We start from the raw sequence: 14,423 nt of genomic DNA, 5'->3' as shown, positions 1-14,423 counted from the left end.
AAATTTCTAAGAATGAAAGAGGTCAGATTCACCCTGTGGTGTAAATCTGTAAGGCTTCAGTAAAATTATACTTAAAATCAGTGTGGGCTAGGGACTGTAGCATGGCAGAGCAACGCTTAGGACCTTGTAAATCTCTACAAAAAGTGCAAAAACTAATTGTGCTGAGACAGTTCAGTGATAGGCAAATTGTGCCCTTTCAAACCTCTTCTCCAAGTTTCTTCCTGTAGAGACAATTAGAGTTTGTTCTCATTTCCTATTTATCATGACTAACCACCTCTCTCTGTGCTCAGCTGTTCCTTTTTATTCTCCTCCTTTGTGTTTTGCTGTCCTGCAGCCAAATCTGAATGGATTTCAATAGCTCTCTTGTGCTTTTTGACTTGGTATCAGGCAGTCTGACACCATAAGAAAATTATTTTCCAAATCCTAGCCATACAGTGGATGAGTTCTTTAACAGAAGACATAGCAGTTCAACTAAATAATGGGTGCAAGGTGTGGTGTCTGAAAGTGTAAAACCTCTGAAACTTTCTCCTCCAGTTCCCTTTCTGTAGCTCCCATCAAAGCTCAGTTTTTCGCTACAGTAAACATATTGGGTATAGAGACTGTATGTGACAGCTGGCAGGGCCCAGGTTTTCAATGCTGTGTTCATCTAATCTATTCCATATTAGAATCAGAAGAGTAGGGGGCAGTGCTGTTTCTTGAAAAGAGCAAAAATGTGATACGTGCTCCTTCTGAGATGACTGTATTTTTCTGCTGACTTGCAACCAGTAAGTTCTCTGGCAGCCTCACCCCTGGCAAAGCCCTTGTACCTGTCAGCTTCCTCCTCATCACCAATGCAATATCAGCTGCATCCCACTTCTCAGGCAGAGCAGTATACGTTGTCTGGGCCCATTCTGAGACTCGGAGCCTGGTAAGGTGCTACCTTTCCCCAGGATTTAAAATTTGCTGTGGTAAAAATGAGATGATTTAAAATTCACTTCTTTCTCAGATTTGTCCTTTGTGGTTGTTACGAATTTGTGTGTGTTGCCATGTGCAGGATTAGGATGTGTGACATCCTTGTTGACGCCTCTCTCTCTCCCCCCCCCCCCCGCCCCCTCTCCATTTCAGAGTGCCTGCTGGGGTGTGTGCTGAAGAATGGCTGCAGCAGAACCTCTGACTGCTTTTTCCCGATGGTACCTCTACGCCATTCACGGCTACTTCTGTGAGGTGATGTTCACAGCTGCCTGGGAGTTTGTTGTCAACTTTAACTGGAAGTTCCCAGGTGTTACCAGTGTGTGGGCACTCTTCATCTATGGCACCTCCATCCTCATTGTGGAGAAGATGTATCTATATCTCAAAGACAAGTGTAACATTTTAGTCCGCTGCTTCATTTACACGCTTTGGACATACCTCTGGGAGTTCACCACCGGCCTCATCCTACGCCAGTTCAATGCCTGCCCGTGGGACTATTCCCAGTTTGATTTTGACTTCATGGGCCTGATCACCCTGGAGTATGCCATCCCATGGTTTTGTGCTTCTTTCATCATGGAGCAGCTGGTGATCAGAAACACCCTGCGCTTACGATTTGATGAGACTGCTGAGCCGGGGGCCCCCACCATCCCCGTTGCCTTGGCCAATGGCCATGTGAAGACTGATTGAGCAGTGACTCAGAACCACACTTAGCAATCTGAGAGAGCCCAGACCTCTACCACGGACTGTCAGCTCTGGCTCTGAGGTATTGCTCCTTGCTGTATGATAAGATTCATAAACCCCATTTTTCTAATGGGGGTGTGCATGGGATATACCAGAAAAAAAATGGAACCAATAGATTTTCTATGGATTTTACTCTTTGGGCTCCAAGGACCAATATCAGTTACTTGTTAGTTAGGTCATTTCTGATTTTAACTTATTACAGATGAAAGCAGTCCTTTTTGCTTACTCTTTTATGTGGAGAAAGAAGAAAAAGAAATGCTACAAGTGGAAGTGCATACAACAAGACAAAAACCTAATTAGCAGATGGGCATGGACACGCCAGCTAAGTTAGTGATTGGCTTACTCCATTAGGCAATATTCAGGTGCTTGCTTGCAACCAATACCTCCCGTGGGACCTGAGATGCTGCAGGAACAAGGAAAATCCATCTGCTGTTGAGAAGAACCTAAGATTGGCAGTCTGCTGGGGAGGTAGATGGTGTTCCCCTCGCGAGGTCCCATTGGCCTCTCCCCAGGTTCTTTGTTGCACCACAAAATGTTCTGGTGCTGGACATCTTGCTGAATTTATACAGATCTTGTACTTTTTGAAATCTCAGTCCTGATACTCACTAGAATTTTTTCTTTTTTTTTCTTTTTGTCTTTTTTTTTTTTTTAATAAAGGCCTTTTTTGCCGAGTGAATTTTACCATAATCTGTGCAATCTTAATCTTGGCAAAAGGCGCAAGAGATAGCGTAAGTCTTCCCATCTCCTCTGTCCCCTCAAAGCAGACCTTGCCTGAAGGGCTGCTGCAGATTCCAGCTCCCATCTCAGCTGTGCAAACCTTGTAGAGACTGTACAGGCCACGAGTTTTCTGCCTTCCTTCCCAGGGATTCCTCTGTTTCTGGTGATGTTGATGACTTAGTGTGGCTGCAACCCATTGTATTTGAAGGTCAAAACCTTCATGTGGCTAATGTGGTATCCAGGATTTGGTCATCTGGCACTGACTCTCACCTTCCTTCAGCACCGGCAGGTCTTGGCTCAGTTCTGCCCAGTGTTCTCCTCAGTGTATCAAGAGGATTTGCTTTTTCTTCCGAAATTCTGCTTTAAATAGCCACAGACATACTGTCATGACAGTAATTGGAGGCAGCAAGAGATATGCTGTGCTGCCTGATACATTATTTAAAAAAAAAAAAAAAAAAAAAAAAATCCCTCTCTGAAGAGCACTTCGTGCTCTGCCTGAGTGAGGCTTTGAGTTAGGGTGCAAGAGCAGCAGTAGAGAGGTGGAGCAGGAGGGAGTACTGTGGCTCCATTGTAGAACTACCTGCACTGGGGATGGTTTGAAATTTAACTTATTGGGGACATTCAAGGAGTATAGGAAAAATTGTAGTGCAGGGAAAGTGCTTGATGGTGCCAGCCACAGGTTTGTAATTCGTTCTGGCAAGTCTTGGCTTTTGAAGTTAGCAACGAACATGGAGCTTCCAGCTGTCAGATATTATCTCACTCCTAACTGCTTTATGGGGGAGGTTTGCTGTAGTTGCCCTGTAGGGCCAGAATAATTTGCGGTGTTCCTCCACCATAGTCAACAGAGCTGTTCCAGGGATCAGTTTGGCTTGAAATGCAAACGTGTTGGTGCAGTTGTAGGATTCAGCTCTTGTATTGGAAATGGCCAGGCTATTTCTGTGTGGGTACCCTGTCTCTGGTAGGGAGTGCTCAGCTGTGAACCTGCTCCTTGCCCGGGGGCATCTGTTCGTGAGAGGAAAAGCACTGCTGGCCCTGTGAGGAGAATTGCTTGTTGGTTCTGCTCTTATGAAGGCAGTGTTAATCCTTTCTGTATCACACAGAGTGCAATTATTTTATTCCTCCCCTCCCCCTTCTCACACAGCATCTGTTGCTGGCAATGGACACATGAAAACACTGGCGGCAAGGAGTTAATAAAATCTGCCCTGGGGTTTGCAATGTCTCCTGAAGCACGCAGAATATTTAGGTGGGTATTTAGAGTTCCCTTTTTATAGTTCATTAAATTAAAAGAGAACAAACACTGAACAGTGGGGTTTTTTGTTGGGTTTTCTTTTTCATGCTGTGATGCCAGTACTATGAAATCAGAGGAACAGTATGTAGTTTATCAGCCTTGATGGTCTCAGGTGTGTAGACCCAGGCAAAACAGTCACCTGACACGGTACATGGGGGCAAAAAAGAGATGAGATTTGTACGTAGGATAATGTAGATGAGCTCTACTGGACCAGAACAAGAATTGCAAGGTGCAGGTGAGAGTTGGGATCTCCCCATTTTGGCCCTCGTTCTGTCAGGGTCATTAAATGCTGTGTCTAAAGCTGGGTTGTCCTCTCACAGCATAGCTTAAGTGTGGTGTCGTGCTGCCTCCTACGCCACCCCTGCATCATCTGAAACCCTCAGCTTCATAGAAATGTCCTTAGGATCCCTGCTTTCTCCTTAGCTGTTACAAAACTCTTTAACAAGGTTAAAAGGAGTTAGCAATGTGGTTTAGTGACTCCCTGGGAGTCAGGGAGGGGACTGGGGGAGGAGTGGCTGTTCACAGATCTAACCTGGTGCACAATCACAGTCATGTGTCTTGACTTTAGAAGCTCCCCACTAAATGACACGGTTTTTGCTCAGTGATGTAATATTTAGATGCTCACACTACGGAGGGGTTTCCCGGCAGCATCTAGTATCTTATTCCATTATCCTTATTGTCTGTGCCATTGTAACAGCTATTGTAGTCTGCTTTCCACTGATGTCTGACATGTACCACCCAGCTATTGCATCCTCACAGAGTGGTAATTTACACCCAGAAGTGCACTTTACTTGCAGCTTGCACACCAGAAACAGAAAGGGACCTGACAATTAAATCAATTAAAATAATTATACATAATACCATGTACCTAATGCAGCAGGATTAGCCAGACTTCTCCTTTCTGAGCAACATGGCTACAGAGCTTTGTCTTTTCTGCAAAATCTCCCTTTTTAATAAATGTGATGCTTCTTACAACATCTTACAGAAGTGCCCCGAGCACGTTACCGGGGTCTCAGTGGCAGCTCAGCAAGAGCTCGGGAGCTGGACTGAACTTGTAGAGACATTTATGTTAAGAAGAAAAAAACGCACAAGGCCTAATATTTGTTTGTACGTGTATCTTCCTCAGTAGATTAAAGTTGCCTGTTTTGAGTTCACCAGCAATAAAAAAACCCTTGTGATTTATCTACCTTGTCCTAACTGCAGCAAGGGCAAGGAGAGAGTGGCTTGTCGCTGCTTTTCTTTTCGGGGGTTAGTGGGTGGTGGGATGTGGACTCCAATCACCCCGAGGTTCCAGTTTTGCCTCTGTTCTCTTGCTTATCTCTTGTCTGGTTCCCGCTAAAGGATCTCAAAAGTGCACGCTGAAATACAGTCTGGTGTCCTGCGCACGAGAGGCAGTTCAAGCATTACCGTGATGTCTGTTCATACTCCAAAGATCTTGCCAGAGGGAAATGGTTGATTTACAGCAGGACCAGACAGCCTTTTGGTCTTTGGTGTTATAATTGAGAGAAATGTGTACATACGTACTAGGTACTATTGCGCCCTTTGGTCTGAGTGCATTTTGTGATTAAAGCAGAATAACCCAATCACCGTTTTGCTTGACTAGTCCTGTGACTATAAAAGGTAAAAAAAGACTGCAGGGCTCTGACTGCTTTGAGAATTAGGAAGTGGGTGACTGAAGTCTTCCCAGGTTCAATAGCATTGCTCTGCTGCTGACTGGTTTTCTGAAACCTGCACAGAAAGAAAAGGGACTTCTTCGCTCATGGGAATTTCTGCCCTTGCTGTACTATGAATAAAACATGAGCCACTACTAAGATGTGAACTGAAACCAAGCGTTTTTCTATTTTTGTTTATCCTGGGCCCTGAATACGTGCAATATGCCCTGTATTCAAGGGGGAGGATTGCAGACCCAAGCTCTTTACTTCAGTTCTTCTGCCTGCAAACAGCAGCTGAACCACCTGAGAAGGAAACTGCTCTCTTCCCCTTCTTTCCTGCACATCAGCAGCTATCAATCCCTCTGCAATCCACCCCCTGTTGTAGAAGGAAATCTGCCATTTGTTGCAGCCCCTGCTAAACCAGAAGCTGTTCCCACCGTGCGTCCCCTTGCCGAGCTGCTGTGGCACCTAATGACTGGGTAGGGTCACAGAGCTGGTGAGACCTCAGGAGCGTTGTCCTTGTTTGGCAAATGGCTTCCACTCACACCTGTCTTCCCTTACTCCCTTCAAGTGTCCTGAGCCAGCCCCTGGGCTGGGACCTTCCTTCCTGGGATGCTTCCTGGGAACGGAGCAAGCTCTGCTGCTGCCCGCGGGCCTCGGCGCCACTCAAGGTTTGAAGCTAACAGAGGTCGGTCTCCACTTGGGCAGGGGAACTTTGATTTTAAGAGCTGTAAGGCTCTGGGCTTCAGGCTCATTACTAGCAAGTCATCCACAGGCATGATAGTGAATTTGAACCACCTGGAATGGCTTATTTCTTCTAGGATGGCAAGGGTTTGCTCCATGAAGGGTTTGGCCGCTTGGTTCACTGCTTTGTGAACAAGAGGGAAGTTATAGAAGCAGCTGGTGCCTCCAGTACCTGCTCTGCTTTTGTACCCTGGGCGGCTAGCACAGGTGCCAAAGAAGAAGTGCTGTCTTGACAGAAGTCCTAGGGAGGGGCTGGGGCTGCACCGGTTAGTTTGTGTCCAAAGGCACCACTGCTTCAAACACAAAGCTGCACTTTCCCACTGACATCTTGACTACCTGTGGAAATGCAAAAGTTGTCTGCCTGCCCTGAAGTATGTGATTGCCTGAACTTACTCTGAAGTAGAAGGGATGTTGAAAATCTCTAGTCCTCTTTTTCTCTAGGAGGTTCCTGACTTACATCTTTGTGGAAAAATACATCACCTAGAGATATGCAAGCCAGTGCTCATGAAGCCAGTATAGGTACTAAAAGCCATACAGCGCTGTGCTCCATCCTGCTAAGTTAATCATGCTGAGAAGCAGAATACCTTGGCCCACAGAGCGTGCTGCCATGTGGCTATACCACTTCCAGCACCTGAATTAGTACAAACGCCTACTCAGGAATGCATTTTGCCTTATAAAATTACTCTTAATTCCATGGGTTCCAGTGGAAATGTTTGTCAGGCTAAAGAGGGAGAAAGACTGAGCTACTGTATGAGCTTCATCACTGCTTATGATCTTACTTGAGAGCATTTTGTTTAAAGTTTCAGCTACTTGACTGAGACCCTAGAGACCAAATGTGGAAGGTGACGTGTCACAGCCTTGGAGCAGGTCACTAGCATCGCACAACTGCAGACTGCATTGCACGTGGTGTGTTGTGCAGCTCCAGTGCGCAGCCAGGACGAGCCTCTACCGTACACGGACCTTGATGAGTAGAGGGGGTGATACAAGCGGTGCTGGTAACGGTGGCAGCGTGAGGACTGGTGATGACATCTACATTCCCAAATCTTCAAGAGCTGGACAGGTTGGAAGCAGCTCTTATATGTTCTCCGTGTTTGGGACTCCTCGCAGGTCTAAAGGAAGCTGGCAGGTTTTGTATTCTGAGAGAAGCAGAGCATTTCCTCGACTCCTTACTCTGGAGTCTGGGCTGCTCACTCCTCCTTTTGTAGCCACTGGATTTTCTGATGTGAATGGCCTTCATTAGCATCTCAGAAAATAGTGATTTTTAAATGGTAATCCCAAATGCTTGACGTCAGTTTGTATTTATGCTTTAGTCAATTTAGGAGCTAAAGACTCTTAAGTATCTGGTGATGCTGTTTGTTTATACTGTTGTGTGGCATGCTGTCCGGCTTTGATGCTATAATGAAGAAGAAAGAGAAGGAAATACAAGCAATTTGCTCTTTAATAAAAATAAGTAAACATATGCAGTTGAGACAATATTTATTAAATATTTGAGTTGAGATATGCATAGTGCTTGTAGATCTCTGGCCTTTCAAACATGGGACACTTTCCAGAATTTCTCTCTCCTTTGTGGTTATCTATGTTGCTACTTCACTATGGTTCTTTACCTAGTATTTTCAGGATGAGAATAACAGTATTTGCCTTTCTTTTTTGGTTTTCACTAAAGGATCTCCAAGTGCTTTTCACAAACTAGTTAAATAATTCTCACTTCAGGCCTTGAAGTAGGTCAGGATTAACCCCAGACAGCACTGATAGCTGATGGAGATATCCTGACAGCTCCCAGAAGGTCATTTCAGACCTGGGAAAGGGAGTTTAACATCCTACCTGTTCACCAAGTTTCTGTATTTGAGGAGTGAGTTAGTAAAGTTCCAAGAAAGTTGGGGAACTGGAAGAGTGCTACCCAGTTCCACCATCTGAAGCTGTCCTAGAAATGGTTTTGTACATCATCACATCGCACTGTCTGCCCAAGTCAAAGCCAGCACACAAAGGGACTGTCAGAGCTGATAGGCAGCACGGTTCTATCTTGTACAAAATAGGACCGATTTCCCTCGGTTCACTACATAATCCTGTCTCCATCAGCAGAGTACTTTTGGGTAAATATCGCTAGGGGCAACAAGCCATGTTAGAGGCTAAACTGAGGTGACCATCTGCCTTATCAGCTCGTGTTGTTGCAGTTACTGCAGAGCTTATCTACGTTGCTGCTTCCGTTGTCAGACCACTCATCTGATGCCACAGCTCTTTGTATTGCTTCTGTTTCTCCATCAGCTTCTTTGGCAACGTGACCCTCTCCGTGCCTTACCTCCACTGCCAGTCCATGCTGCAATCACAGGTACCCTAAGCCTCCTGTCTGAACCCCACCTTTGGCAATTTAGCACAAATGGGCTGATCCTTGCTGAGCTGTAGCTTCCATTAAAGCCCGCAACAGCTGCAGTTGGCAGTGCTTTGGAAGCTCAGGACAGAAAACATTTTACACGCTTGCCTTCAGGCACAAGCATAGCAGCGAGTTTGCAATCATTGTTCAGTGCCTTTGCTATAACATCCATACAACGGTATGTAATAGACTTTCAGGGCTAAATTCAGCAAAAAGCTTCTCCGGTCAATCTCTTTGAGTTCCAGTGTATGTGGAATAATACATCATTTAACTGATCCTTCATATAAATGCATATACACATAGTGAGTGTGTGTGTTTAGATGCATAGACATAGCTGATGGCTTCCACGCTGCACCACTGATTGCATCGTAACTTCTGCTGGCAAAGAAGAGCTGTCACCTGCTTAGCTGCCAACAGCAGTCTGGGCCCACTCACTGCCATTTTCTTCGAGCATATGAGATAATGAGAAGATCCAAAATGAAGCTCCGCATACAGATGAAGCAGGTTAAGATCTGAGTTGACAGCTCTCGACCTTGCAAGCTGTGTCCGCGTGCTTTGGTATGTGGGAAGGCCTCAGTTTGATCTGGCAGCGGGTTAAAGCCTCTTATTGATGAGTGCTCAGCTCAGAGAGGGGGGTTAGGCCCATATTTTTCAAATGTGTTTTACGTAAGTTTTTTAAATCGGATTAATGTCTTAAGGCAAACATGCTGTACTATCCTACTCCATCTTTAAAAAAAGGGGGAGTTACCGCCTTGGGAACCTTCTGATGTCTTCGCTAGGGTTTGCCTTCCCCTCTGTCTGTGCCCTCTTATTGGTAACGAGAGCAGTGTGTATCCAGCCTGAGTCAGACCCATCCACTCCTCTTCCTCAGCTACGGTATCGACCAAAAGCACTCCCTCCCACGCAGGCTGCTGTGCTGATCCTTGGCGTTCTTCTGTTCTTCTGATCCATCTGTTGGCCACTGGTACCTATCGGCCATCTCTAATCTCAGTCACGTTGCAAATTCTCCAGGCCAGGACTTGTCTTTTTGTTGTAGCATCTATGTGAGCCTGTCCCCAGCAGGATCTGTAAATGCTATGATACCATAGTAAGCATTAAAAAAAAAAGTCTCTTGAAGTCTTTAAGGGTAAGAGTAAACATCCCAGCACTGTTCCACTAATAAAACAGTTTGGCCAAAATGTCCACGAGGCACCTCTGTTGCCCCTTTCCATCCAGCCTTGTCTCACAGCGTCACACAGGAAGGCAAATCCCCGCCGATGACCCGAGCATGTCAGCAGTGCCAGCGGAGGGGAGCACGGCTGGCGGCACACTAGCAGCCTCCTCCCTGGGACTCCTCTGCAGATCCAACATGGATGTCCACGTTAGCTGGATGCTGGCATGCTCTAGCAAAACAGGTTTTTAATGTTATTGGACAGTCATCTGGCTCCTCAGCAGAGGCTGATTGGAGTTAGCATGGTAATTATATTTCAGTTGACAAGTGTGCTGACAAAGCACAGCTGCCCTTCGAGCTCACAGTAAAGGCAGCATGGCCCCCAGCACCATGCTTATGGTGGGGCTTTGTGCTGTGTGACTGCTGAAAGCAGCACAAACATCTCCAAGAGCCCAGCATAGGCCATGTTTGCCCTGGCCAATGGTCTCGGCAAGAGCCAGGCATGCACCCAGCATGACGCTGGTGGTGAAGGTGGTGTTGACACTACACTGTGTCCCAGCAAGGCTGCCTGTGACCTTACGGGTGCCCACAAAGCCAGCTGGAAGCCTGGCCTTGGCTGCCACCATGTATGGTCCATTAAACCCTATTTCTCTGCTTTATCTTCCATCACCTCCGTCCTGTCCTTCCTCTCTGCCTCACCAACTGCCTCCTGGCAAGGTCTTATTGCATGTTAGGGCTTTGGTGTTTGTCTCTGCTTCCTGGTTTGGATCTGGTGACTCCATCCTTGCCACTTGACAACTTTTCCTTGTCCGGGGCTCCACAGCACTGTCATCTGCAGCTCTTTGTTGTCACCTTCTCACGGCCTCTCTGTTGTCTCTCCTCCTCCTTGGGAATCCCTGCTCAGCTCAGCTGTGTCCCCCGTCTGTGTGCCCCCCCTCCCCTTACACAGCTTTTACTGCCATCTCCTCCTCACGTCTCAGACCTCTGCCTCCCTCCTAGCTTGCCACCATCTCTCCACACCTGCATTTTTCTCAGCTCCTCTGGCATCACTTCCCAAATGAGTTACCAGCAACTCAAACCGCCTGTAGCCAGAGCAGGCTTCTGCTCCCCTTTTGCTTCTCACGTTCCTCGCTCTTGTCCTTTCTCCCTGGCAGACACATAATAAATGGGGGAGACAGAGACATCTTTGACCTTCTCTTCTGCTGTTCCTTATTTGCCTGGTGTTTTTGTCTTACCACCTCATCCCCATCCCCTGAGGTCTCCATGCTGGGCTGGTGCCAGTGTCCCGTATACCCGTTTCCCGCTACTCATCCCATACACGAGATGTTTTCTTCAGCTGACCTGCTAGAACATACCCTTCTCCCCATGCCAGTCCGTCTCACCAGCCCTACTAAAACCCAGCAAATTAAATCATCTGCGTATCTATTTCACATATTTATGAGTGAGATACTAATCCCTGCATAGTGAAAGGGTCATATGTACAAAAGGGGAAATGAGGACACCAGCATTAAAGGGAGAAGCGGGGGAAGGGGAGACCGAGAGCAACGGCAGGGCAGATGTCAAGGAGGCGAGTTTACAGCATTGAAAAAAACCACAGAAAACTGAAACAACAGCAGATCAGAGTATCACTGACAAGCCACACTGATGCCCTTTCCTTGCTAGTTCTGCATTTAAGCTCTCACTTTTTACTGCTCCCTGCACATTTGTCTTCAGAGCAGAGGCCAAGTCCTTCAACTGGCTCAAAAAAATGCATAAAGAAATTAAAAACACAGCAGGCACCCCTTTTCTCTGTGCCTTCTGTGAACAGACGCCTCTCCTTGCCTTTCATCCCACTGGGAAAGCTGATCTGTCAGACTGATCCGTTTGCGGAGGCAGCCCTCCCAGGCCTCCTCGCCGAATGCTCCGTCTCATCTCCTGCCCCTGTGTGAGCAGGAAAGCTCCTTCCAGCTTCCCCAGCACGGCTCACGTGCAGTGCAGGTCCCAGCGGGTGACGGATTTCCATGTGATGCTGTTACAGTGGCCTCCCGAAACTCGGCTCCGTTTCCCATCTGTTGTGTGCTATTACTTTCCCAGGACACAAAAGCAGGTGAAATGTCTGTTGGATGCCACAGAAACCTCACAGGCTGCAGCCGTGGTAAAATAACCCTCCTTAAAGCAATACAGAGCGATCCTTTTGTGTGCAAGGGCTCCTTTCAGATTGGGGTGGGTTTTTTAATTGCCCTTTAAAGGATTCTGCAGTGAGTGATCTGGAGATTTGACAGTTGCGTCCCAGTCATATTTTAACACAATGCAGACAGCAGATGCTTCAAGAAGATTATATTTCTTCATATACATTGGAGGGAGATTATACATTTGGGGTCAAGGGCTTTAGGGGCCCGGCTCTACGGCCCCGCAGGAGGGTTTTTCTGTTTCCAGAAAAAAATTATCTGTAAAGCACAGGGCGTTCTGCCAAGCCTTCTATACGGAGTCAGCAGGAAATACTGCTCCCAAGAGAGATTTTACCTATGGCTCTGTCTGGGATAGCTTTTATTATAATAATAGCAGTTGATCAAATAGCCCCCAGTGCTGCAACACCTTGCAGCTTGAGTATCAGGGCTGAGCCTGAGCAGAGGAGCAGCGCTGACTCATTGGACTGCAAAAAGGTTATTCATGTGGGGGAAAACTGTCTGCCTCCGTAAAGGCAGGCAGCAATGGGCACTTTGTAACAGTATGGTGGTTTTGAAATGCAGATATCTTGGCCAAGGCAATCAGCAGCTGGCCAGCACAGAAGATCTTGGAAGGGAGACAATAATTATCTCCAAAGATGCAACAAAAGCCCTCACGGGGTCCCCACTGTACACACAGACAAGCCAGAGATTCTCTAAGTTTTAAAGAGGTTTTACAAAGAAGTTGCCTCCTCCTATCCCAATCCTGTACGACCATTAATTTATCTGCTTTGGATATTGAATGATTAAGACTGAGCGAGCCCTGCTAGGATGGGAATTTCCGATTCCACAAGACTTAGGAATCCAAACCTTGACAGCAGCCTCTCTAAAATCCAGTCCTGAGAATATCAGTAACTATCAGTAAAGGTCAAGTACAGGTATGGGCACTCTAGGGTGCCAGCACACAGCCACGGTGCCACGGTGCTCAGAAGCCTCCGGAGCCCCTCCAGCACCAGCCTGGCCCAGCACAGGCGGGCAGTGGTCTCTCAGGCTCCGGCCGGTGGTGAAGCTGGACAGGGAATGATCCTGGCAGGGAGTGCCTGTGCAGCCCAGCCGCTTGCAAGGCAAAAGCGTACACCAGCACAGACATGGGCCTTCCCACACCAGTTCCTGAAAAAAAGGAAAAGGTAGCATCCTTGGTCCGGACTAATTTTTCCGTTGTTCTGTGTCTCATGCAGTCACTTACAGCTCGCAGGCTCAGTGTAAAATGCTACTAAATCACAAAGGGAATGTTTTATGCTTGCCGGGTGCTGAAATCAGTAACAGCACTGGATGAGAACCAAGGGGAACATGGACCTCAGTTATTACTAAATCCTACCTCAGACAAAGCTGCTTCTGATTTCCATGAGTGTTTTCCTAAGGAAGGAGCAAACATTAACCAAGGAAACTAGGATTTACCTCAAGTGCTGAAATCTGCATAAGAGAAAGGAGCTGGTTTTAGCAGGTGCCCTCCGAAGCCTGCAGAGCCATGTGGGGCATCAGTTTGGCTTCACACTGCAGCTGGCCTTCAACCATGAACTGCTCCACCATGTTCCCCCTGCCCTCATGCATTGAGTGTAATGGTGCCAGAAACGGTAAATGTCAAGAAGCGTTTGTGCGGTGGCACGTAGAAACTATGGTTAGATAAAGCAGTGATCACAAGAGAGGCTGCGTATATACTAAAGAGCCCTTAAACAGATGTCAGAAATAGCCCTGATTTCTCTCTTTACCCTGCAAACAGCTGCCATGTGCTACAGTCCCCTTGCAGGAGAGTAAATTTAGCCATGAAAAAGGGATGGTTCAGGATGTTTGTCAGGATGTGCTTTCTTGGCACCTAGCCCACCCCCTTGCTAGGGATCAGCAGCGCTGCAGTAGCCAGTCTCAAGGGACCAGGGGTTCAGGACATCCCTGTGACATGTCCTAGAGGAACAAGGAGTCTGTGGGAATTCTCTGAGCTCCCCCAGTCAGCAAACCAGACAGGAACGCCATGTTTGGCCATGCCATTTGGATCTAGATCTAACCTTTTTCAGGCTTGGGAGTAAATGAGTTTCTGAGGGGTATGCCTGGAGCACAGTTATTCAGAAGCAATGTGATAATAATTTCATTTTACTCAAGTCATCAGTCCTCCCACCTTGGTGTATATGAACAATGTCTTGCTCTTCTTGGATTCCCTCAATATCCACAATTTTGTGGCTGAAGTGGTGGCAGCAATTTCCTTTTCTCTCCACGTTTTGAACAGGCAGAAGGAGGAACGGATTAGGACTTTATTTTACCCCCACAGGTAAGCAGGGGAAGTTAGCAGTGGGGAGGAGAGACTGATGGAATTCATGCCCATCCCAATGTATTTTTTCCATTTCTTTTAAAATACGTAGTTTTGATGTTATGTGTTGACTTTGGTTGTTGACAGACTGCATGAAAAGAGCCAATGTGTTACTCCAGGCATTTTTGGCAGATTTGTAGGAAAGCTATCCAGTTAACATCAGCAGCTATCCCACAACAAAGCTTAATCTCCAGGCAAAAGCTTAATCCAACAGAAACCAAACATCTGCCCTCCTCGGGCACCCTGGGATGGAGACAGAGGTCTTGGCTTCTGGGGTGGCTCCAGATTTGTTCTTCATCTTCTGACTCCTCC

General features: G+C 46.9%; 1 protein-coding gene across 1 annotated transcript; it reads left to right on the top strand.

The window, feature by feature from the left end:
* The first annotated feature begins 1,131 nt into the window (after positions 1 to 1,131).
* On the top strand, positions 1,132 to 1,635 carry TMEM229B (transmembrane protein 229B). The gene has a single exon (XM_009482131.2). The coding sequence runs from the start codon at positions 1,132 to 1,134 to the stop codon at positions 1,633 to 1,635; it is 504 nt and encodes a 167-aa protein (XP_009480406.1).
* Positions 1,636 to 14,423: the final 12,788 nt, after the last annotated feature.

The sequence above is a fragment of the Pelecanus crispus genome, chromosome 6 (genome assembly GCF_030463565.1).
Source record: "Pelecanus crispus isolate bPelCri1 chromosome 6, bPelCri1.pri, whole genome shotgun sequence".
NCBI classification, from domain to species: Eukaryota; Metazoa; Chordata; class Aves; order Pelecaniformes; family Pelecanidae; genus Pelecanus; species Pelecanus crispus.
The sequence above is the reverse complement of the archived record's forward strand: the minus strand, read 5'-3'. Positions and strand labels throughout refer to the sequence as shown.